We start from the raw sequence: 20224 nt of genomic DNA, 5'->3' as shown, positions 1-20224 counted from the left end.
GTTGTCTCTGAGAGAGAAGTGAGGGCGTGATGCAAGAGACTTACTTTTCACCATAAATTTTTGAAGATTTTACCACATGTATTTATAACTACTCAACAATCAAACAGTTAAGTTTCAAAAATAGAAGAGGAGTCATCCCGTAGCCAAAAGTCCCTCCAAGAGGCAGGGCGGGAACAGCGCCTCAGGGAGGAGAGCGAGGTGGCCCTGACGGGTGGGTGTGTGATGTGTCTGCACAGTAGCTTGTGAGACAAGTGTGCAACCTGCGAGCGTCTGGGCCAAAAATGCAGAAGGCAAGATTTCATTCAATCTCATAAACCTGAAGCATGTCATCTCAGTACATAACCCACAATGACGACTGAGTGAAACAGCTGCTGTTCTCTGTGGTCTTGTCCTCAGAGTGGGACGTGGGGCTCACGCCAGGGCTGCCTTCAGCCCAGCAGCACTGCGACAGGGGAGCGCTGAGACAGCAGTGGGCAAGGGCCAAGGGGTTGGAGCAGAAGGTCACACAGGACAGTGTGGGGTGCCCCGAGAAGCATGGGTGGAAACGGTGACAGCGGGTGGCAGTGGTGGGGGCACACCACTCTCTCCCGCGCCCTTCACCTCTTTTTACAGCTAAAATCCCCAACAACGAAAGCAGGGAAGGAGAAAGCTGACAGGTCAGGCCCAAGCAACTGGAGCCTGGGGAGGGGGAACAGTGGTGTTGCAGGAGCGGGGGCAGACCCAAAGCTCCAGATCCAATGATGCCAGGCAGGCACCAGCCATCCTTACCTCTATGAAAGGTCTTGCAATTTTGGGTGCAATGGTTTCTGTGACAGAAGGTTCCTGAGAAAGAACGACAAACTCCTCGGCCTTCACTGGGAAGCCAGTGTCATCCATGGGTGGATAAACCTCAAACAGCTCCTGGATTGTCCGCTGAAACAAAAATGTGTCTCACTGAGCCCATGACCTCTGCGCCCAGAAAACCACCAGCCACCAACCCCTCAACAGCATTAAACCCCCGAGTTCTGGTCACTGTGTGGCACCCCCTCCCCCGCCCCAGGCCTCCTCGCAGAGGACAGTACCTGCGTGAGGAACGCCATGGAGTAGTCGTTTCCCTGAGCAGCCACTTCTCGGATCAGATCTTTGGTGCCATTTTTCAATAACTTCTCTTCAATGGAATTGCCACTCACGAGCCTACAAACCAAACGCAGACACACACACGACACCTCAATTCCTGGGAGCCCGAGGACAGCCTGAGTGCCATGATGTCTGGACCACCCAGCAGAACAGCACCCGCATGGAGCAGCATGTTGGCAGCGCTCTGAGCTGCTTCCTTCCTTTGTGTGGTGGTCAGAGGGGACTGGAGGCCTGCAGGGTCGCCTGGCCACTACCCCACATGGGGTGAGCCACACCACCATCTCCCATGCAGCAGGAGGGCTGGCCCCAGAGGCCCACGTCACCCATGCTGGCCGGCTGTGTCCCCTCACTGGCCTCTACCTGCAAAGACCCCCCCAGGACTCTGGACCCCTTGAGCCCTGTCTCCCTCAGTGCTGACGATGGCAGGCAGGTGCCCCCAAGTCTCTGTGCACCTCCCAAAGGAACCTGTGTCTAGCAGCTGTAGCCCAGGACCAGTGTCCCCTGGCTGCTGCTTCGTGCCATCTGGAAAGCTGCAGTAACCACTCCATACTTCCATGATCAGGGCTTTCATTAAGATGATGTTAAACCTCACTATTGCTTTGGGAAAACCTTATACAATTTTGTGAACCAGGTCTTCTTGTCCCAGGACAGAGCATGTCCTACGCTCATGATATCACTCAGGTTATTTCCCTTTCACGACTTTACCCTCTACTCCTGCACATCCTGCACCTTTACTGCCAAGGTCGTTCCTAAGTGTCTACAGACTGTGGCTACTGAGAAGAAAATGTTTTCCCCATCACTATCTAGTAACTGGTAAAGGGCCAATGGTAAGCAATTACACAATGAAACATTATTCGATCACATAAACAATATACCAAATTTATATATATTTGCATGGAAACAGGCTCTAGACATACTGTTAAAACAAAACAGCATTACATGGTAAGACTGCTGGCATAAGCCATTTAAAAAAATCAGGGAGGGCTTCCCTGGTGACTCCGTGGTAAAGAATCTGCCTGCCAATGCAGGAGATATGAGTTCGATCCCTGGTCCAGGAAGATCCCACATGCTGCAAAGCAACTAAGCCTGTGCTCCACCATCACTGAGCCTGCGCTCCAGAGCTCGGAGAGCCGCAACGGCTGCAGCCTGAGCGCCTTAAAGCCCATGCTCTGCAACAGGAGAAGCCACCACAGGGAAAAGTCTGTGCACTGCAACCAGAGAGTAGCCCCCGCTCACCTCAACTAGAGAAATGCCTGTGCAGCAACAAAGACCCAGTACAGGCAAAAATAAGTAAAATTATTAAAAACAAATTTATATTAAAAAATTGGGGATATGTCTGGAAAGACATTAAAATGCTACTAATTGACGACTGGGCAGACTGTTTACCTTCTCCATGTGCTGTTGTGTTTTTTTTCTCCATGTGCTGTTTTTTTTTTTTTTCTTTTCAATGAACAAGTAACACATTTACAATGAAAAAAAAATTAAGCTATTTAAACACAGTGTGTAGATGACTACATCTTGAAAACGCTAAGGGTTATGCACGTGGGCTGGGGTTCCAGCCCTGGGCCAGCCACCAGGGACCACACACTCTGCAACGACCCCTCCTAGAGGCGGCAGGAGCACAGAGGAAGGGGCGTGTCACAGGCCTGCACACTTGGGCACCAGATGGGCAGACAGAGGGCTGACACACAGGCACAGCCTCCTCTGCTTTTCTCAGCTGTGTGTGGATGACCGCTTATAAGATTTAAATTATTTCAGTAGCCTGTTTACAAGTTGCCACAGTTAAGTGATAACAAATCATTTACATTTGACAACACCTCAAACAACATAAAACCTGAGACACCCTCTTAAGGGTCAGAGACTCTAGAAGAAATATAATAGGTACATGTTAGAAGGACAGCACTTGTGTCTCAGCAGCAGACCCAGTCACCACTGCGAACAACTCAACTACGTCCCAAGCAAGGCTGAGGGTAAAGAAAGAACAGACGGGACAGCAGGAACATGAGCCTGCCTGAAGGACAGGAAACATACGAGGCAAAAGCTTCTGCAGTGCGCTGCAGCCACCCCACCTGTATATGTGCACGTCCTTGCGCCGCCCAATCCGGTCGCACCACTCCTGGGCCTTGGCGTCCATCACGGGGTTGAGGTCGTGATCATAGAAGACCACCGCGTCCGCCTCCACTAGGCTCACACCTGTGGCGCGGCTGTGTGTGGAGAGGAGGGCGCAGAAGATGCGCCGGTCTCGGTTGAAACTCCTCATCAGTTCCTGAGATGAGATAAGCTCCCAAGTTAGCGCTCCTGACTAACGACAAGAAACCTCCAACATGTTCGGATGCTAATCAGTTAGAAATTATTTAGTGTGTCTTTCCTTTGACTTCTGGTTCATGTTCCAATTACATCGGAGTTTAGCATTTTATCCTGGTTCTTTCAGGCATGTGCACTCTCCTTCACTTACTGATAGCTAACATCTCTACCCTGTTTGAAGGTTGCCTGCCAGCCTCCCACCCTAAACTGTCAGCTCCACGTGTAGGCCCCAGAGGACAGCAGAGTCTCCCTGGGGAGGGATGTGTGCTTGTTCATGTACCCTCCAGCAATGCCAGGAGCCTTACAGCAAAAGCCCCTGGAGTAAGGCCGAGGGAGCTGCAGCCAGCCAGGGGCAGGGCCCTCCACTCCCTTCAGGGTTGCCAGCTGAAATGGCTTCCTTCCCACGATGTCTCTCCTGCAATGATTTCAGTGCCCAAGCAGACCTTAGCAGGAGACCAGCCCTCTTCTTCAAGAAATTCTCTACATACAGTAAATCGCCTACACACAAACCTTCAAGTTGCTGGCTTTCAAAGATGCAAAGGTGAGTTCGCGCGTTCAACCACTTTAAGTTAGTTCACGTGTCTGGTGTAGATTGTCACGTGAGTGTATCCTCTCCAAGGGGTTGTGACTTTGTGCACTTTACTGTACAGAGCATAGTGGTACATCATCTTTATATCAAGCCCAGAATGTCCAGAAGCAATGTAAAGGCAGTGGTGACATAGCTGATTGTGTTAGTTGGGGACTTAGGCTAACTTTGGTGGACTTACGAACAAACTGGACTTATGAATATGCTCTCAGAACAGAACTTGTTTGTATGTGGGGGACTTACTGTAATGTGTTACATTACTCTCGAGGGAACTTGCTACTTAAGACTGTGGTGTATTTCCTTCCAGGCCTTCTCAGCGTGGGGAGGCCTGCGTGTACTGGATGATGTGAAGTGGGTAACGCGATGCACAGCCCAGCAGCTTGTCTGCACTCAGGAACACTGTACCGTGATACCAAGGCCTGTCATGAAACGCTGCTGAGGACGACTTCCTAGTTCACCCTGTGGGACACTCAGGACAGCGCCAAGCCCTGTGGCCCACAGACCACTGTGGCCCATTCTTCTATTCCTGGACGTGGACTGTGCTCCCAACTGGGGGTTATTACAAACACTTTCACAGGCAACAATTGTGTAGATACATCTTTAAGAAGCGTGGTGCTGCTAAAGGAGTTCTAGATACAGAATAAGGGCTTCCCTGATAGCTCAGTTGATGAAGAACCTGCCTGCAATGCAGGAGACCCTGGTTCGATTCCTGGGTGGGAAAGACCCGCTGGATCTTGGGCTTCCCTTCCCTTGTGGCTCAGCTGGTAAAGAATCTGCCCGCAATGCAGGAGACCTGGGTTCAATCCCTGGGTTAGGAAGATCTATTGGAGAAGGGAAAGGCTACCCACTCCAGTATTCTGGCCTGGAGAATTCCATAGACCATGTCCACGGGGTCACAAAGAGTTGGACATGCCTGAGGGACTTTCACTTCACTTCAGATACAGAATTACTAGGCTAACCGTATAACCATTTTTAAGGTTTACAACCCATCCTGCCAACTTGCTTTCTAGAAAGGTGTCCTAATTTGCACCCCCACCAGCAGCCTGATGGAATCAAGCTACCCTCAGCTAACCTGGCAAGTAAAAACTGTGCATATTATTTGAACCTGCATTTTTTAAGTGTAAGTCAGTCATGAGGGCTTTTCTGTTTTCACATGGCTACTTCCTGAAGGACAATCATCTTGTTCTTTTTTTTTTTTTTAATATTTATTTATTTGTTTATTCATTTGACTGCCTCAAGTCTTAGCTGTGGTATGTGGGACCTACTTCCCTGACCAGGGATTGAACCCTGGCCCCCTGCACTGGGAGCATGGAATCTTAGCCACTGGACCATCAGGGAAGTCCCTCATCTTGTTCTTATAAGGACTACACATCACCAATTTTGATTCTGAAAACATCTAGCCAACTGGAATTCCCAGGTAACAGGACTTATGAAAAAATGTCAAAGGGCGCAGCTAAAGTCCAGAGACATTAAGAGGTTCTTCTCTCTGTTTAGATAGCACGGCTCCGAGAAACCAGCTTAGAAACTGGCAATCAAAGTTAACCCAACCAAATCATAAACGGTAACAAAAGAAATGATTTCCTTCCTACCTGCCGTTGTTCACTGTTTGCATTTTCATCAATTCTTATGTAGGTGAGATAATGGAAGTTCAAGAACATTTCTAAGATGTCCAACATGAGAACCATCTGCGATAAGATCAGCACTCGGCGTCCTTCAGACTTCAACTTCTGAAGTAAGATGGCTAAGGCCTCCAGCTTTCCTGTGAAACGAGGGACACCGAGAGCATCTCATAATCCAAAGCAAGTAAGCCCGACACGGGTGCAGAGTGGATGGGACACCTCCAGTACCTGAGTCAAACTGGACCAGCCTCAGCTCGGGGAACCGCAGCGAGTGCAGAGCCGTCATCCGCTGCAGCTGCTGCGCATAGGGCGCTGTGTGCTCCCGCAGGCAGTGCCGGAAGAGCCGCATCCTGTGGCTGTAGAGGGAGGGCGGCCTTGCCACCCACAAGCGCGGGGGCGCGGCCACCACCGGCGGGATCACGCACACCACCCTGAGAAGCAGAAAGCATGCGTGTCACAGGTGACACGCACGGCACCTCCACCAGGCAGTCCCTCTAGCTCAGGCAGCGAAGGCCCAAGAAGGCAGACGGCAGAACCGTCTGGCAGCGGGGAGTCACGAGAGGAGTCAGAGTGCCTGACTCCAGTCACATGGGGGGGACGTGGCTGCTGGAACACACCATCGCAGCAGCCACAGGAGTGGGTGCCGGCCAGTGAGGGCTGCCCAGATCAAAATAAGCAGTGAAGAATACTGCCCCCTACCCCCTGAGAGTACAGGGATGTGTGCGGAGGCAGGACACAAGCACTCTGTCTCCTGGATGGTCTGGGGAGGGTGTGAGCCCTGAAGCTGCTACAGCCACAGCATCCCCAGCCAGGGTTGGGATCCAGGCTTGGGAGGAGGAGGCCCTACCAAGGGCAGCAAGACGACGACTCAGAGGACCCAGACAATTGACTCTGAACAGACTCCAAAGGACAACTTGTGGAGAGAAGTGAGATGAATGTCCACAAAACAACCACGAAAGTTGGTGGGGTGCAACACAGTGAGTGTTTATTTTTTGGGGCTCCAAAATCACTGTGGACAGTGACTACAGTCACGAAATTAAAAGACAGTTGTTCCTTGGAAGAAAAGCTATGACCAACCTAGACAACATATTAAAAAGCAGAGACATCACTTTGCCAACAAAGGTGTGTCTAGTCAAAGCTATGGTTCTTCCAGCAGTCATGTATGGATGTGAGAGTTGGACCATAAAGAAGGCTGGGTGCCAAAGAATTGATTCTTTTGAACTGTGGTGTTAGAAAAGACTCTTCAGAGTCCCTGGGATGGCAAGGAGGTCAAACCAGTCAATCCTAAAGGAAATCAACCCTGAATATTCATTGGAAAGACTGATGCTGAAGCTCCAAAACTTTGGCCACCTGACACAAAAAGCCAACTCAATGGAAAAGACCCTGATGGTGGGAAAGATTGAGGACAGGAGAAAGGGACGACAGAGGATGAGATGGTTGGATGACGTCACTGACTCAATGGATATGAGTTTGAGCAAACTCCAGGAGATAGTGAAGGACAGAGGAGTCTGGCGTGTTGCAGTCCATGGGGTGGCAAAGAGTCAGACACGACTTAGCGACTGAACACCACCACCAACAGTGAGTGAGTAAAGAATGCTTACAATACTCTACCTTACCTGTCGATGACATCCTGGAGGGATTCTTGACGTTGAGTCAGCGTCAAAATCAGGTCCCTGTGACTTTTCGAGGGCAATGTGTACCTGCTTGCAGGCCCAGCCCCCTTCCCGTGACCACGGTCAGAAGCCCGGAACCAAGGCACCTGCTCTCTGCCAGGCAGGGAACAAACCCCCAACAAGTCTCTGCCGTAGATGGGGGAACGGGAGCAGCGCCGTTCATTGACGAAATAAATCTGGTCCAGCCGCTCTTTCAGAAGTCTGGTCTTCTCCTCCTTCATCAAAAACAGGGATGAAAATGGCTACTGAGAAATAGCATGGCTGGCCTTACTAAGCCCTGTGAGTCCCTTGTGTGTGGCAACTGGCCACAGAGCACGCTTAAGACTTGTGGGGCCAGGCTCCACAGAAAACAGTGGCAGAAAAAAACAGTGACAGAAAAACAAGCAGAGAAAACAGCACCACTTTCACTGCCAACATGAGAAGTATTTCTTCACACACAGTGAGCATTTCTGATGTCTAGAAGACTAGTAGAAGCATACAAAAAAAAATGGGAAATGTAATTTTCACAGTCCTAAAGCCTAGTTGATTAGAAAAAGTGTTTTTAATTCTCTAATTCAAGGAGACAGCATGTTTTTGATGGCAAGTAAACACATAATACCTCACAGAAGCGGCAATGTATTAATATCACAACCCTCCCCCATGACAAGCAGCTTCTGAGAAGGACCTTCGTGTGTGCAGGGATGCCACGATGCTGCCCTGGGGTCTGTTGCACCATACCTGGGTGGGGCCAGCGACAGGAGAAGCTGGTTTGGAGGCCGCTCCGGGTTCTCCTGCGGCCAGAGGACTGACTGCCACTCGACCAGGCACACCCACTACAAATGCAAAAGCAAAGGGCTGGCACACAAAACTACTGGCATGCCCTCTAGAGGCCCTCGTTCACCGGCATGCTCCCTGGAGCGTCCTTGGCTTTCACGAGCACATTTCTAGAATATGTCAACTCAAGTTTAAATCATTCAGAACCAACAGTGAGGCATTCCTGCTCTCTGGCCATGATCTGAAGTGAACATCATGGTCTGACTCTTTGGCAAGAGCCCTGTGTGCAACTCAAACCTCCCCACCATCCCGCTGAGCAGCAGCCACATGGGTCCTTTGCTCTGCTGTCCTTGGCATCTCAGCAGCATCAACCCTGTGTAGCCGGGACAGAGGGATGCCAGGGCCCAGGACAGTCTGCTCCCATCAGCCAAGCCACATTGACCGTCTTGACAGAGACTTCTCCATGAGGACTGTGAAGGGGATGGCCGAGGACTGAGAAGGATCCGCTTGCAGGGAGCAAGGGGAAGGGTCGAGATGATTAGAACCCAGTGGCTGGACTGGTGTTAGGTTGGGAGTCTGGGGCCTCACAGAGCAGGACTGAGCACCCTCTGGGGAGAGAAAACCTGAAGCACAAAGCCAACCAAATACAAGCAGAACTGAAAGTGGCCCAGCTGGACACCGAGCAGTGACTAGGACCCTCTAGCACCCACCCCACCAACAGAGCCCCTGACAGGGATGGGCTGTAGTGACCAGGGGTTCCAGTTGGGAGAGATCCTTGCCACCTCTACATATCAACCTGAAGTAGTGCCCATGTGCAATGAACGGACTCCCCAGCAAGCACCACAGGAGGGTGGGTATGTCTGAAGCAAGGGACCCTAACAGGAAGTAGGCTGTGGGGGTGCCGAGAGGAGCACCAGCCGGCTGGCAGGAACAACCCTGTTCCATTATCCGACCAAGGGAAATTCTAGCACATTCCCTAAATGTATTTGTAACATGAACAAGCAAAATTTCTCATGATTCCAAGTCTCTTGTTAGAGCAAAATCAAAACAAAGTCTTAAGGTGAGTGACAGCTGGTTGTATTAAACAAGGACCTTTGGGAACAGAAGAGAAAGAAAAGAGACATAGCAGACATGGGCCATCTGCAGAAATCAGAGGCAGCCACAAACAGAACTGTTAGGTTCTGGGGCCTCACAGAACCCATCAGTACCCTCCACCTGCCTCAGAAGCAAAAAGAGTTGGTAAGAGGTTTCAGAGCCAAGTATCCCCCAGGCTCACAGCACTCCACTCTACCTGGCGGGGTCACAGGCGTGGGGCTTGGGCCACTGGCTGGAGGCTTGCTTCCCAGGGCATTCAAGGCACCCGCCTGAGACACAGTCTGCATCACCACGGGGCCAGGAGGGCGCAGGTAGGACTGCCCAGGCGCCGACACAATCTGGAGCACGCTGCCTACAAGCAAAAGGGCACAGGTCAGTCACGAGGTGCCTGTGCCTTCCATCCCCCCACCACACCCACTTCCAAAGGTACAGAATGAGGCGAGAAACCAAAAATCCAGAATCAATTTTACTCCAACGAGGCAACACAAAGTTCAGTTCGCTGGAGAAAGATGGAATTACTTCATTCACAATGAATGAAAACTCTAAGGATCAAAGACACTTGGCTTAATGTCAAGAAAAACTTCTCCAACTCCTTACAATGCCAGATTTCAGGCAGCAAGGCAGGTTCCCACTCACTGTCTGCTCCAAGCCTGAACCATCATGTGAGGGGTGGGGGAGTTCCTGCCCCCAGATCACACACTGGGTGCGTGCCAGCTGGTCAAGCTGGATGAAGAAATATCAAAAATATCTGTGGCTCTATAACCACTGTTTAAGAAACCTGCCATTTTCAGCCTCTGTGTGATTTAGTCCTGAAGTCTTTTACTCTGGAATTATACTCTATAAAAACTAGAGTACACCAGAAATTCTTAAGCGATGGCCTTGCCCTTCTGGTCAAAAAAGGGGAGAAATATGGAGTAAACCAAATGAAACCATTTTTTTGCTGCAGGTTTTCTGGGGGCCTCCACTCTGCTAACGTGTGACCCTGGTGTCCACATGGAACACCCCAGACTGGGCTGACAGCTGAACTGTCCGCCCTGACAGGAGCCGTGAACGACATGTCTGGGGAGGCTGCTTGGGGAGGTGGCCGGACTCCACCTCTGGGATCTCTGGCCAAGTCACTGAGGATGAATTTTAACAGCCCACTCAAACTGCATCCCCTTGTTTCCTCTGAGAAGCAGTTACTGCAGGAACACACTGCTCTCAGCCAGAGGTGATCTGGAAGTTTTAAAGTCTGTACATAAAAGAAAATAATTTCTCCTATGTAAATTGCTAGTCTTTTAGCGTTTTGAGGGCAATTTACCTCATGCCAAAATCTGAAAGGAGCAATTATTTCTATTTTGATTTTTAGAATAGGGAACTGTATTCAAAAACTTTTAAAATTACTATCCTCTATGTAATATGGACCAAGGCCAGGCCACTGGGTGATTTACCAGTCACCTCCCTTGTCTTCAGAGTACCTACAAGGTGAGACTCATTTAGGCCACTGCCAGGTGAAGCACCTGCGCTAAAGGGGCCGGAATCACAGCTGCAGGGGGCGCCCTAGTCAAGCCACCACCCACCAGAGAGCCTTACCTTGGAGCTGTAGGGGCTGGCCGGCCGTGAGCTGCCGGAGCTGGCTGTGTGACAAGGTGAACTTGTTGCCTTGGAACTGCAGCGTCACGGGGGTCTCTGGCTGGGCGACTCGGCTTGGCGGGCCTGCGAGGGAAGCCAGCTGGGCTATTTTGACCACCTCTCCACCTGCAGAGATGCAGACAAAACGGAAGTGAACACTCTTTGGAAGGGTTGGCCTCTGGTATACTGACAATCACTTGTCACAGAGAATGACCATCTGTAGCAAACTAAAGTGTCACAGGAACGTTCATTAGGTATTGCTTTCTAACACTTTCAGAAGATATTTTAATAGAAAAGAAAAAACAATTAGAATTAACACCAGGTTTTAATGGTCAACTTACTTAATCCTAACTGGTAGAAAATTTAGAGTTATCAATATTAATAATTAACCAAACCAATAAGGAACATTTTACTTTTCTTTCCGAGCAAGAAAAAATAGCAAACATCAAAAGTAGCAGAAATGTACTGGTCATACACTTTGAAACTCTCATATCAACCTCTTCATTTCAGAATACTTTTAAAATGTGAGAAAGTACATATCCAATTTAGCTCACAGAGACAAATGAGATTTTATCACTACAGATATAAAATACAGAACTAGCTTCAATTATACCCATAACCTTTTCAAAATTTGGGAATGTATTTAAGTACATAAATACATCACACTTTACAATACAATATTCACACTAATTTGAACTAGATTGTAGGATTTGATCTATAATTTTAACTGTGAAAAAATGCAAAATTTAACACTGCTTAAATTCTTTCAAACAGAACTCAGATGAGATCATATGTACCTAACTCAAGATACTACCTTCAAGCTGGAATTGAGTAACAGCTTCAAAGGTTTCTTTAAACCCAATGGTTGATATTTGAGTCTAAATGTTCCTCCCATGAAAATTCATGCCAGAATTATTAGTGATACTATAAAGAGAATAGTTAGCCAAAGACTAGAAAAACACCCAAGGATATGTTGCCCACAGAAACCATAAACAAGGGAGGGGAAACGGAAAAGTAGACGCAGAGATCTGTGCACAGAAACATGACTCTCCCATGAGCTCCCCTCAGCCCAGAAGTGGAGGCGCCAGAGTGAAAGGTGGCCTGGCCCCTCACACTGCCCTAAGCACAGCTCCTGCAGTACACCCCATGGGACTACTACCTCAGGCCAAAAACACCTGCAAAACACAGGCAAGGGCTCTCCTGCCCTGGGCAATGAACCAGAGTAAGTGCTCTTCATCTGTTGGCATGAAAGAGAGAGGTGTGACACAAGAGAAAACTAACTTAACTCAAGGTCTCCTCATGACCCTACATCCCTCTCCTATCTTTCCAGAGAGGCCTCAACATAACTTGCTGCACCAACAAATAAGGTGCTCTAGGTGGCATCTGAGAAGTAGCATAGCCCAGATACTTCTGTAAGTACACTTCCGACTGCAGCATGGACAGAGGTAGTAGGCTAATCACACGGGTCACAACAAAAAGTTCTATTTAAAAATGTCAGTGATCTACTGCAAAATGTCTCACTTAAGTAATAACTCATTGCAGCTTCAAATCTGAGGATAAGCCAAGAGACTAGCAGGAAGTGGGAGTGCAGTTCACAGGTTTTCCTTCCCCTGCCCTTTGCTCTCCGAGGGGCCCTGGAGGCTGACAGGATGAGCCCAGGGCTTGCTAAGGAGAAGTGCCAGCCTCAGCCACCAAGGCAGAGCACAAGCCCAGGAGGGAAGCAGAGCTGATGGACGGGGCCAGGAGAAAGGACAGAGAGAGGACAAGACCCTGGACCTTGGCCCTGAGTGGGGCCTCCCTCTTCAGGCCAAGGGCTGGAAAGGACAGTGTGGCGAAAGGCAGCACCGGACACAGGGTCAGGGAGACGAAGGGAGTGGACAGCAAGGCTCTTCACACGCCGCTCATCTGAACACAATGTCCTTGTGCAAAGAGGTGGCAGACCCGGGAGAGGCAAGGCCACTTACTCGGCAGGCGCGCCTGGGCCTGCGAGGTGAGCACCAGCCCCTGAGGCAGCGCGCTCTGCCCGGCCGGGTGCGAGGGGGCCTGGGGCTGGGGCTGGGGCGGGCCCGGGGCGGAGGCCGGGACAGTGGTCTGAGCCCGCTGTTTCGCAGGATGGGCTGGGCTAGGTGCTGTGCTGAAGGTCGAGGCAGGCTGGTGTCTCGGAGCACTGGTGGAGGCCTGAGAGGTCTGAAACGGGGCTGCTGCCGCTGCAATTGATAAGGTTGGTTTGTGCAAAGCTGTTAGAGGATCTTCATACAATGCAGTATTAAATCCGAATTTTACAGAAATAAAACAAACAGTATTTCTTTCATACCACCTCTCAAATGAGAAGCTCTCCCTAAAAGGGGGGTGGGTGGCCTATGGGATGAGAAAAATCTAATTTTTTATATGTCATTAGCTATTTTCACTTCATGTTCACCACCCTGCTACATGGTATGTTTCTGGAGTAAACGGAGTGTCAAAAGTCGGCCCTTCAGACGTATCAGTGAGAACCATGTCCTCACCACACGAGAAGGTAGGCAGCCCTGGCACCCCCAGCTTCTTACAACAAGCTGCTCTGGCATTTATGAAGATCTCAGAAAAACACAGTGGACGTGACCCCAAGGATAAGGGTTACGAGACTATTTATTACCTTTTCTGCCGTTTAACCCTATCCTTCTTCACAGTAACAAGCAGGTTACGTTGAAGTGGTGGCACAGAACACAAGAGCAGACTTCCTCAGAAGTTTCTTAAATGACTTTGACGTGTATTTCCCGACATAAAAAAGAACGTTTCTGCTGAGGTACATCTTCACCATCACATCAACAGTGACTCAACTAAGAATGTAATGTCTTGTACAATTCAAAGACATGAAAAAAACTAAAACTCATGTAAGAATTACACATGGCCTCCTGGGAGAGCCAGAGCAGACAGTCCCAGTCCTGCTCAGAGGAGTGGTCACACATCCCCATGGGGCCAGGGAAAGTGCGAGAGGAATTTCTTCCACAAAAACCCTTTGTGACACCGAGCACAGCCCCCTGAGAGGCATACCTTTTGCATCCGGATTTGCAGAGAATGTGGCAATGGGTGGCCGTCCTCGAACGTGGCCCTGTGGCGTGGCCGTGGCTGTGGCAGGGGTGGCCGTCCGGGGTGGATGTGTGCTGGGGAAAGCCACGGTGCGGCCCTCGGGCTTCTGGCCATACTGCACAGGCTGGAACAACCTGGACGCCCATGTGCATGGGCAGGGAGAGATGAACACTGCTGAGATGCGGAAGGCAGGGCCCCCTAGATGGGTGCTGGGGATACAGGGCCACCTGAGGGCAGAGGGTGTCCCACCCTAGGGCAGTTTAAAAAATGGGGAGATTTCTAAATACAGTATTAAGAAGCTTACGCTCATCAAGGACAGGGGGAGGGGCGCTTAGTACACAAAAGTGGTACCTCTACCCCCAATGCTTAGGCCATGTTCAGGAGTGAATGTGATGGCAATTTTTAGGTTCCCATGAATGTGAACTAGAAAAATTATATCTAACACAAAGTCCATTAGACTACTCTTTTGATTAAGAGTCAAGTAGAATGAAAAATCAACTTGCACAATTAGGTAACAAGAAACAGCAGAAATGATAAAGGCACCTCATAGGTGTCAGTGGGGAAAACTATAAAGGGGGAGCCACAACACAAATTCCCTGTCTGACTTTATCACAAGGCAATGTGCTCTTCATATTTCTTTCACTTAGAAACCACAATGGCAGGAATTTTCTATTTTCAAAACCCCTGTGCAATGCAACAGGTGGAGACGACCAGCAGAAGCAACTAAATGAAGCTGTACCAGCCCAGAGAGGACTCTGGCTTCACTGCCCAGCTTTGTATTTAACTGAGGGCTGCAGGCTCCTACGAGTGCAGGCAAGGCAGCTGAGGGCAGGGTGGTCGGACCCAAGTCATCAAGTAAGAAGGCAGTAACAACAGGCTGCCAACTGCAGAGCTGGCCCTTTTCTCCCTAAATCATCAACCTGCTTTTTCCTTTGTTTCTGACTGGTGCCCAGAATTTTGCATAAATCCAACTCATGGATTTAGCCTACCTCGTCTACCTCAAGTCATTTGTGTTTTGAGTTCATCATCTAGGGTGCCTGCTCCGACTAGTCTCATGGCACCTGCAAGATGTCCCTTTTTGCCCCTGATGCTGTAGCCAGGGTGGAGTCTCTGCCAGACCTCAGGGTCCCAACCCCACCCCCACAGCACTCAGGGACCCCAATCCCGCCCCCACAGTACCCCCTCTGCCCTCCTACTCTGACGGCTGCCACTAGAGCCTGCACCAGGTTACAGGCAGTCTGACTGCCCCATCTCTGACCGCCTCCCCATGGAGAGCCCTCCCAAAGCCCAGTGCTTCTCTGAAATGATGAAAGGGCTACTCTTCAGGCAGCCAAGCGGCCACACTGGCCTGATCACACCTACTGTTTATCCCAAAAACCAAGCACACTTGGGCATTTCCAGGAGAAGCAGATAACCAGATTAGAGGATTATCCTTTCTCTTCACAAGCTGTAGCCCAAGTTCTCATGTGGAAACCCAGTCATCCCAGTTCTCCCTGAGAGGCCAGGGTCTCTTTCAGCAGGAGGAAGAGGGGATGCCACCCGGACCCCACAACCCACAGCCAGAGGCAGCCGGTGAGCAGGAAGTGCTGCTCCACACCATACCACATACCTGCTGGGCTTCAGTCTGACGGCCGCCGGCCTGCTTGTCAGCGGCGGCGCAGTGAACAGTTCCTCAAAGAGTTTCCGCGTCACCTTCTTCTTACCCAGCAGTTCTGCCTCGTGGTGAGTCATTTTATTTTCTAAGCCAAGAAGATCAAATATAGAAAGGTCCGTTTCCTAAGGGAAAAAAAGAAAACAATTTTGCTACATGAGGCAGGAGAAAAAATAACTGACTAGGAATCAAAGTGGATTCCAAACTGGGAAGGACAGGCCCCGACTGGCCATCTTCCCGAGAGGCACCTGGTGGGATGTGGTGTGCTCGGGTCCGCTTTTTTTTTTTATATGGACCATTTTTAGTCTTTAATGAATTTGTTACAATATTGCTTCTGTTTTATGTTCTGGATTTTTGGCCATGAAACGTGAGATCTTAGCTCCTGACCAAGGATTGAACTCACACTCCCTACATCAGAAGGTAAAATCTTAACCACTGGACCACAGGGAAGTCCCAAGTTCCCCATCATTAACATGGGAGTGATGGCATGTGGTCATCCCGAGAGGCGGGTGGGAAAGAAGAGGGTGGCACTTAGAGACAGAACAGACTCAGCAGCGGAGAGGAACGAGCCTGGGAGATGCTGGTCTAAGCAGATGGAGATGCCTGGTCTTGTCAAGGCGGAGCTGGGAAGAGACCCCAGTGTACTGGTGCGGGTGTGGTGGGCATGTGGATGTCTCTATGTCCAGAGCCCTGGGGAAGCTTGCTCCACCTGTTCTTCTCTTGGGTCTTTCTCACTCCCACCAGGATGGTGGGAATCAAAGAGGAGGGACAGCAGGTGTGGGCAAAGAAGTGGAGGCATGAAAGCCCTCATCCCCTCACACATGGATGGGGATGGGAAACTGAGCAACTACTGTGGAAAATAGTCTGGCAGTTCATCTAAAGGTTAAACATGGACTCAACAAAAGACCCCACAATTTTTCACCTGTCACACATGTGCCCACAAGAAGAGAGCCCCACAGGAAGGAAGTCCCACACCCATACAAAACTTATACATGAATGTGCACTCAGTGACCAAAAAAGTGTAAACCACCTAAGTGTCCATCAGCTCGTGGACAGATGAACATAATGTGGTCCACCCAGACAACAGAGGAAAGAGATTATGACACATGATGCAACATGAATGAACTCTGAAAACACTACGCTCAGTGAAATAAGCCACTGATGTGAAATATTTAGACCAGATGAATCCACAGGGTCAGACACAGGTGAATAGCAGGGATGGGGAGGGAGAATGGGAGTGACAGTGTGTGTGGATTTTCTTTGAGGCAATGAAATGTTCTAGCATTAGTTGTGATGCTTGCACAATTCTGTGACTATACTAAAACCAACAAACTGTACATTTCAGAACAGTGAACTTTATGGTAGTGAATTATCTCAACTAAGCTGTTTTGAAAATGAAAACACAACATAAAAACTTCCATTCATGAAACATCTCCCCACCCGAGCAGTATCTCAGGTAACCTGCTTCTGACTCATCTTTATTCCTCATGGATCAGGTTTTCTCTAACTCAACAAAGAACACATCCCTACATTAAGAGCAGTGATCACAGTGGCAGCACGACATCCCTCACACTAACTCACCACAAACTGCTCACCAACCGGCCCCTTCTTCAGACCATCATGTACATAAACTGACTCCTCACAAGTGCCTGGTGTGGTGGAGACCAAGGCCAACTGAGCACCCAAGGCCGCACCCCTGACGAGGGAGAGCCGGGACCTCCACCCCCAACGATTTGGCCCCAGGGTCATGTCCTAAACCTGCACAAGTCTATCCAGGCCACAGAGTGGGTTCCCGTTCCTCAGTGTCTGTGAGACCTGATCCCTGGTCCTCCAGGGTAGAGGCAGCAAAGGGGAACTCAGGCACTAGCCTGCCAGTGGCCTGGCTGGTCAGGTCATGCTCTCAGGTCAAGTCTCTCTGGTGGAAGCCAGAGTAGGAATGCCGGTCCCTGAGGGCATGTCCCCACCCCGCTGAGACCCGTGAGCTCAGCATACTTGTGCTCGGAATCACCTGACCTATCCCAATCTGTTCTGTTTTAAAATTTGGGGTTTTCAAAAACTTTCATTACCCCCAAATTCAAACACAGAAAGGTATACAACTATTTTTTTTTTGGTTAAAAAGCAACCAAATTTCCCCACCTAGGGATAGTTGTGTATATATGGCTAGTTGCTAGCTGTATCCAACTCCTTCCAACCCCCAGGGGCTATAGTCTGCCAGGCTCCTCTGTCCATGGGATTTTCCAAGCAAAAACACCAGAGTGGGTTGTCATGTCCTTCTCCAAGGGCTCTTCCCAACCCAGGGATCAAACCCATGGTGGATTGTTTACTACTGTGCCACCTGGGAAGCCCTAGGTATAGCTACTAATATTTTAATAAAAAGACCTGGGTCTCTACCCCTAAATTACACCTATGAAGGCACTCTCTCTGTACCTTCCAGAAGTCTCTGTCGAGCGCCTTCAGGACAAGTGAGGCGGAGCGGTACTGCAGTGGCCCTGCTGTGTAGGAGGACTCCGGGAGCCGGGGCGCCACCAGTCCAGGGTGGTTGCAGATCCGCTGCAGCCTCAAGAGGATGCTCAGCACGTCCACAAAGTGCCCACTCTTCAGCGCTTCCTGGGTTCTGCGCATGCGTGGGAAGAGACAAGAGCATTGCCAGGGGTGCGAGCACGTGCCAGCCGGGCTTCTCCCCGCTGCCGTCCCCATTCTACCAATGCACGGCTGGTACATCCCCTTGACCTGCTGAGTAAATCTGCCACATGCCAACCCACCTCCACGAGGTTGTGGTTCTGAGATTCGCTCACCACCCCATGAGAGGGTATGGGAGGCCAGAGAGCCAGGGCATGGGTTAGACGTGGGGGCACTCTCCATGGCATGCCCCCAAAGAGCGCCAGGGCAGGCATCCCGAAGAGCCCAGGGGTCTGTCTGGGTCGGGGAAGGAATGCCCTGCCTCCACACTAGTCCTTGCACACTGGCGCAATGCCGTGCTCCTCCTGGGCCGGCTATGGGCAGAAACTCTGACGGGACCAGGGAGGAGACAGGACTGTTGAGCCTGAGAGGAGCGTGGCCTCCAGCTCCAGACGCCCATCTCCCGAAAAGGAGCCTTCTGAGAGACCAGAGGGGGCCCTGCTCCGTGCGGGCAGAGAGGGTGGTGGGGCGTGCACTCACCCCGGCTGCAGGATGACATCCTCGTATAAGGCCTTCTGTCGATTGGAGAGGCGGCACTTGAGGACATGCTCGTATTTCTTCGTCAGCTGCTTCTCCACGTCTCTCTTAGTTCTCCGCAAAATGAAGGGCTGTGTCACCTGAAAAGAGACCGCGCTCCATTGTTTCCTTTCCAAAGACGGTGTCACATCCACACTACGTCGGGGGCCCGCAGCCACATACCCGGTGCAGTCGGATGACCACTTTGTGGTAGTAGTCCTGGTTCTCCTCGTTGGGGGCCTTCAGGGGGAAGTGCAGGTAGGGCCTGGAGATGCCCGGGATGAGGAAGTGCACCATGGTCCACAGCTCCAGGAAGGTGTTGTGCAGGGGCGCATCGATGAGGAGCAGGCGCTGCTGGCTGAGCAGAGGCGGAGAGACGACTCAGGCTGGGCACAGAGTCGCTCTCTCTGACAATGCTCAAGGAGAGGGACGGTGACCGTGGAGCCCGCACACACATGCGCATGTGCATACACACACGCGCGCGCGCGCACAAGTTAATGAACTGAATTAAGCAAGAGCTTTGGGTCTCCTCAGCCCTCAAGTGCTGGGACAGAGGTGAGGGGGAGTCTTTGCAGCTGAAAGGCCATTTGGGGGAACTGCAATTCCCTGCAGTTCCTCCAAAGAACCTTCACATCAGCAACAGAGAGCACAGGACACACGCAGGGGCAGTCAGACCTCTGCAGGGTGAACACAGCCTCCCAGTGCCGCTCAGTCATGCCCTTCACGCGCTGCATCTCATCGACGACCAGGCACTTCCAGCGCACCCGCATGAAGGACGTGAAGCCCTTGAAGAACTGCTTGTAGGACGTGATGCAGATGTTGAAGCTGTTGGGCTCCGTCCACTCCTGCAGCACACAAGCCAGGCCTCACCACCTGCTCAGGAGCAAGCCGCCTGGAGAGGACTCACCCCCCACTCACCCTGTCCCCATCACTGTCACTCCACTCCTTTTTCTTAATAACTTGCTGCCACCACACAGAAAATGGCCGTTTATATTTTTAGGATCTTTCTTCTCTAGGAGGCGAAAGCCCTCGTGTGGACAAATTAAGAAACTGCTTTGGGGGCATTAACTATTGCTTTTGGAAAATATATTAGCACACAGTGTCCTGAAGTGGGGCTTGTTTTCATAGTATATAATCTTAGTGAAGGAAACATATATTCAGAAGCTGACAGGAAACATGAATAGCTGTGTTGCAACTGATTACGTTTAAGGTTTTAAAAAGCAATAACCAGAGACAGTAAAAAGAAAAAAGAAAAAGCCAAGAAGAGACACCTTAAAGAAAAGATACTTTTTTAGTAAGTACTACTCAACACAGTTGACTTTAACCATAAGCCAAATTTTTCTCTTCAATGAATAACTGTGATCTGGAACATTTACTTAGAATCTAGTACTAGAAACTACTGGGCAGAAAACAGAAACATACAAATCCAAATCTGCTTCAGAAGCTCTTCTGTTTGTCACAAATACTCCTTATAAACACGTCTGTGGGAATTACTTATGGATTTATAATTCAGAACTCAGGATGAATCACAATTTCTCATTTCTGACTATGATAA

The 20224-nt window shown here is 50.2% G+C and overlaps 1 protein-coding gene and 1 non-coding gene across 13 annotated transcripts in view; both read right to left on the bottom strand.

The window, feature by feature from the left end:
* EP400 (E1A binding protein p400) overlaps positions 1–20224 on the bottom strand; it is a 107055-nt gene that overhangs the window by 29772 nt on the left and 57059 nt on the right. For 11 of the 12 annotated variants that reach the window (XM_061142150.1, XM_061142159.1, XM_061142151.1 and 8 more), the window contains 16 exons: positions 19345–19514; positions 18853–19027; positions 18634–18770; positions 17902–18088; positions 15433–15599; positions 13788–13957; positions 12722–12964; positions 10719–10883; positions 9343–9498; positions 8016–8110; positions 7242–7513; positions 5854–6056; positions 5596–5765; positions 3186–3382; positions 1062–1173; positions 769–912 (listed from right to left, as the gene is read on the bottom strand). In XM_061142150.1, the coding sequence (XP_060998133.1) occupies positions 769–912; positions 1062–1173; positions 3186–3382; positions 5596–5765; positions 5854–6056; positions 7242–7513; positions 8016–8110; positions 9343–9498; positions 10719–10883; positions 12722–12964; positions 13788–13957; positions 15433–15599; positions 17902–18088; positions 18634–18770; positions 18853–19027; positions 19345–19514 (2763 nt within the window). The remainder of the gene's footprint in view (positions 1–768; positions 913–1061; positions 1174–3185; positions 3383–5595; positions 5766–5853; positions 6057–7241; positions 7514–8015; positions 8111–9342; positions 9499–10718; positions 10884–12721; positions 12965–13787; positions 13958–15432; positions 15600–17901; positions 18089–18633; positions 18771–18852; positions 19028–19344; positions 19515–20224) is intronic. The other variant, XM_061142161.1, reaches the window with a different exon arrangement.
* LOC133058187 (small nucleolar RNA SNORA49) lies at positions 3627–3756 on the bottom strand. The gene has a single exon (XR_009693293.1). It is a non-coding gene; the product is annotated as a small nucleolar RNA SNORA49 (small nucleolar RNA).

This window comes from Dama dama, chromosome 5 (genome assembly GCF_033118175.1).
Source record: "Dama dama isolate Ldn47 chromosome 5, ASM3311817v1, whole genome shotgun sequence".
Lineage (NCBI taxonomy): Eukaryota > Metazoa > Chordata > Mammalia > Artiodactyla > Cervidae > Dama > Dama dama.
This window is presented reverse-complemented; position numbering and strand designations above follow the sequence as displayed.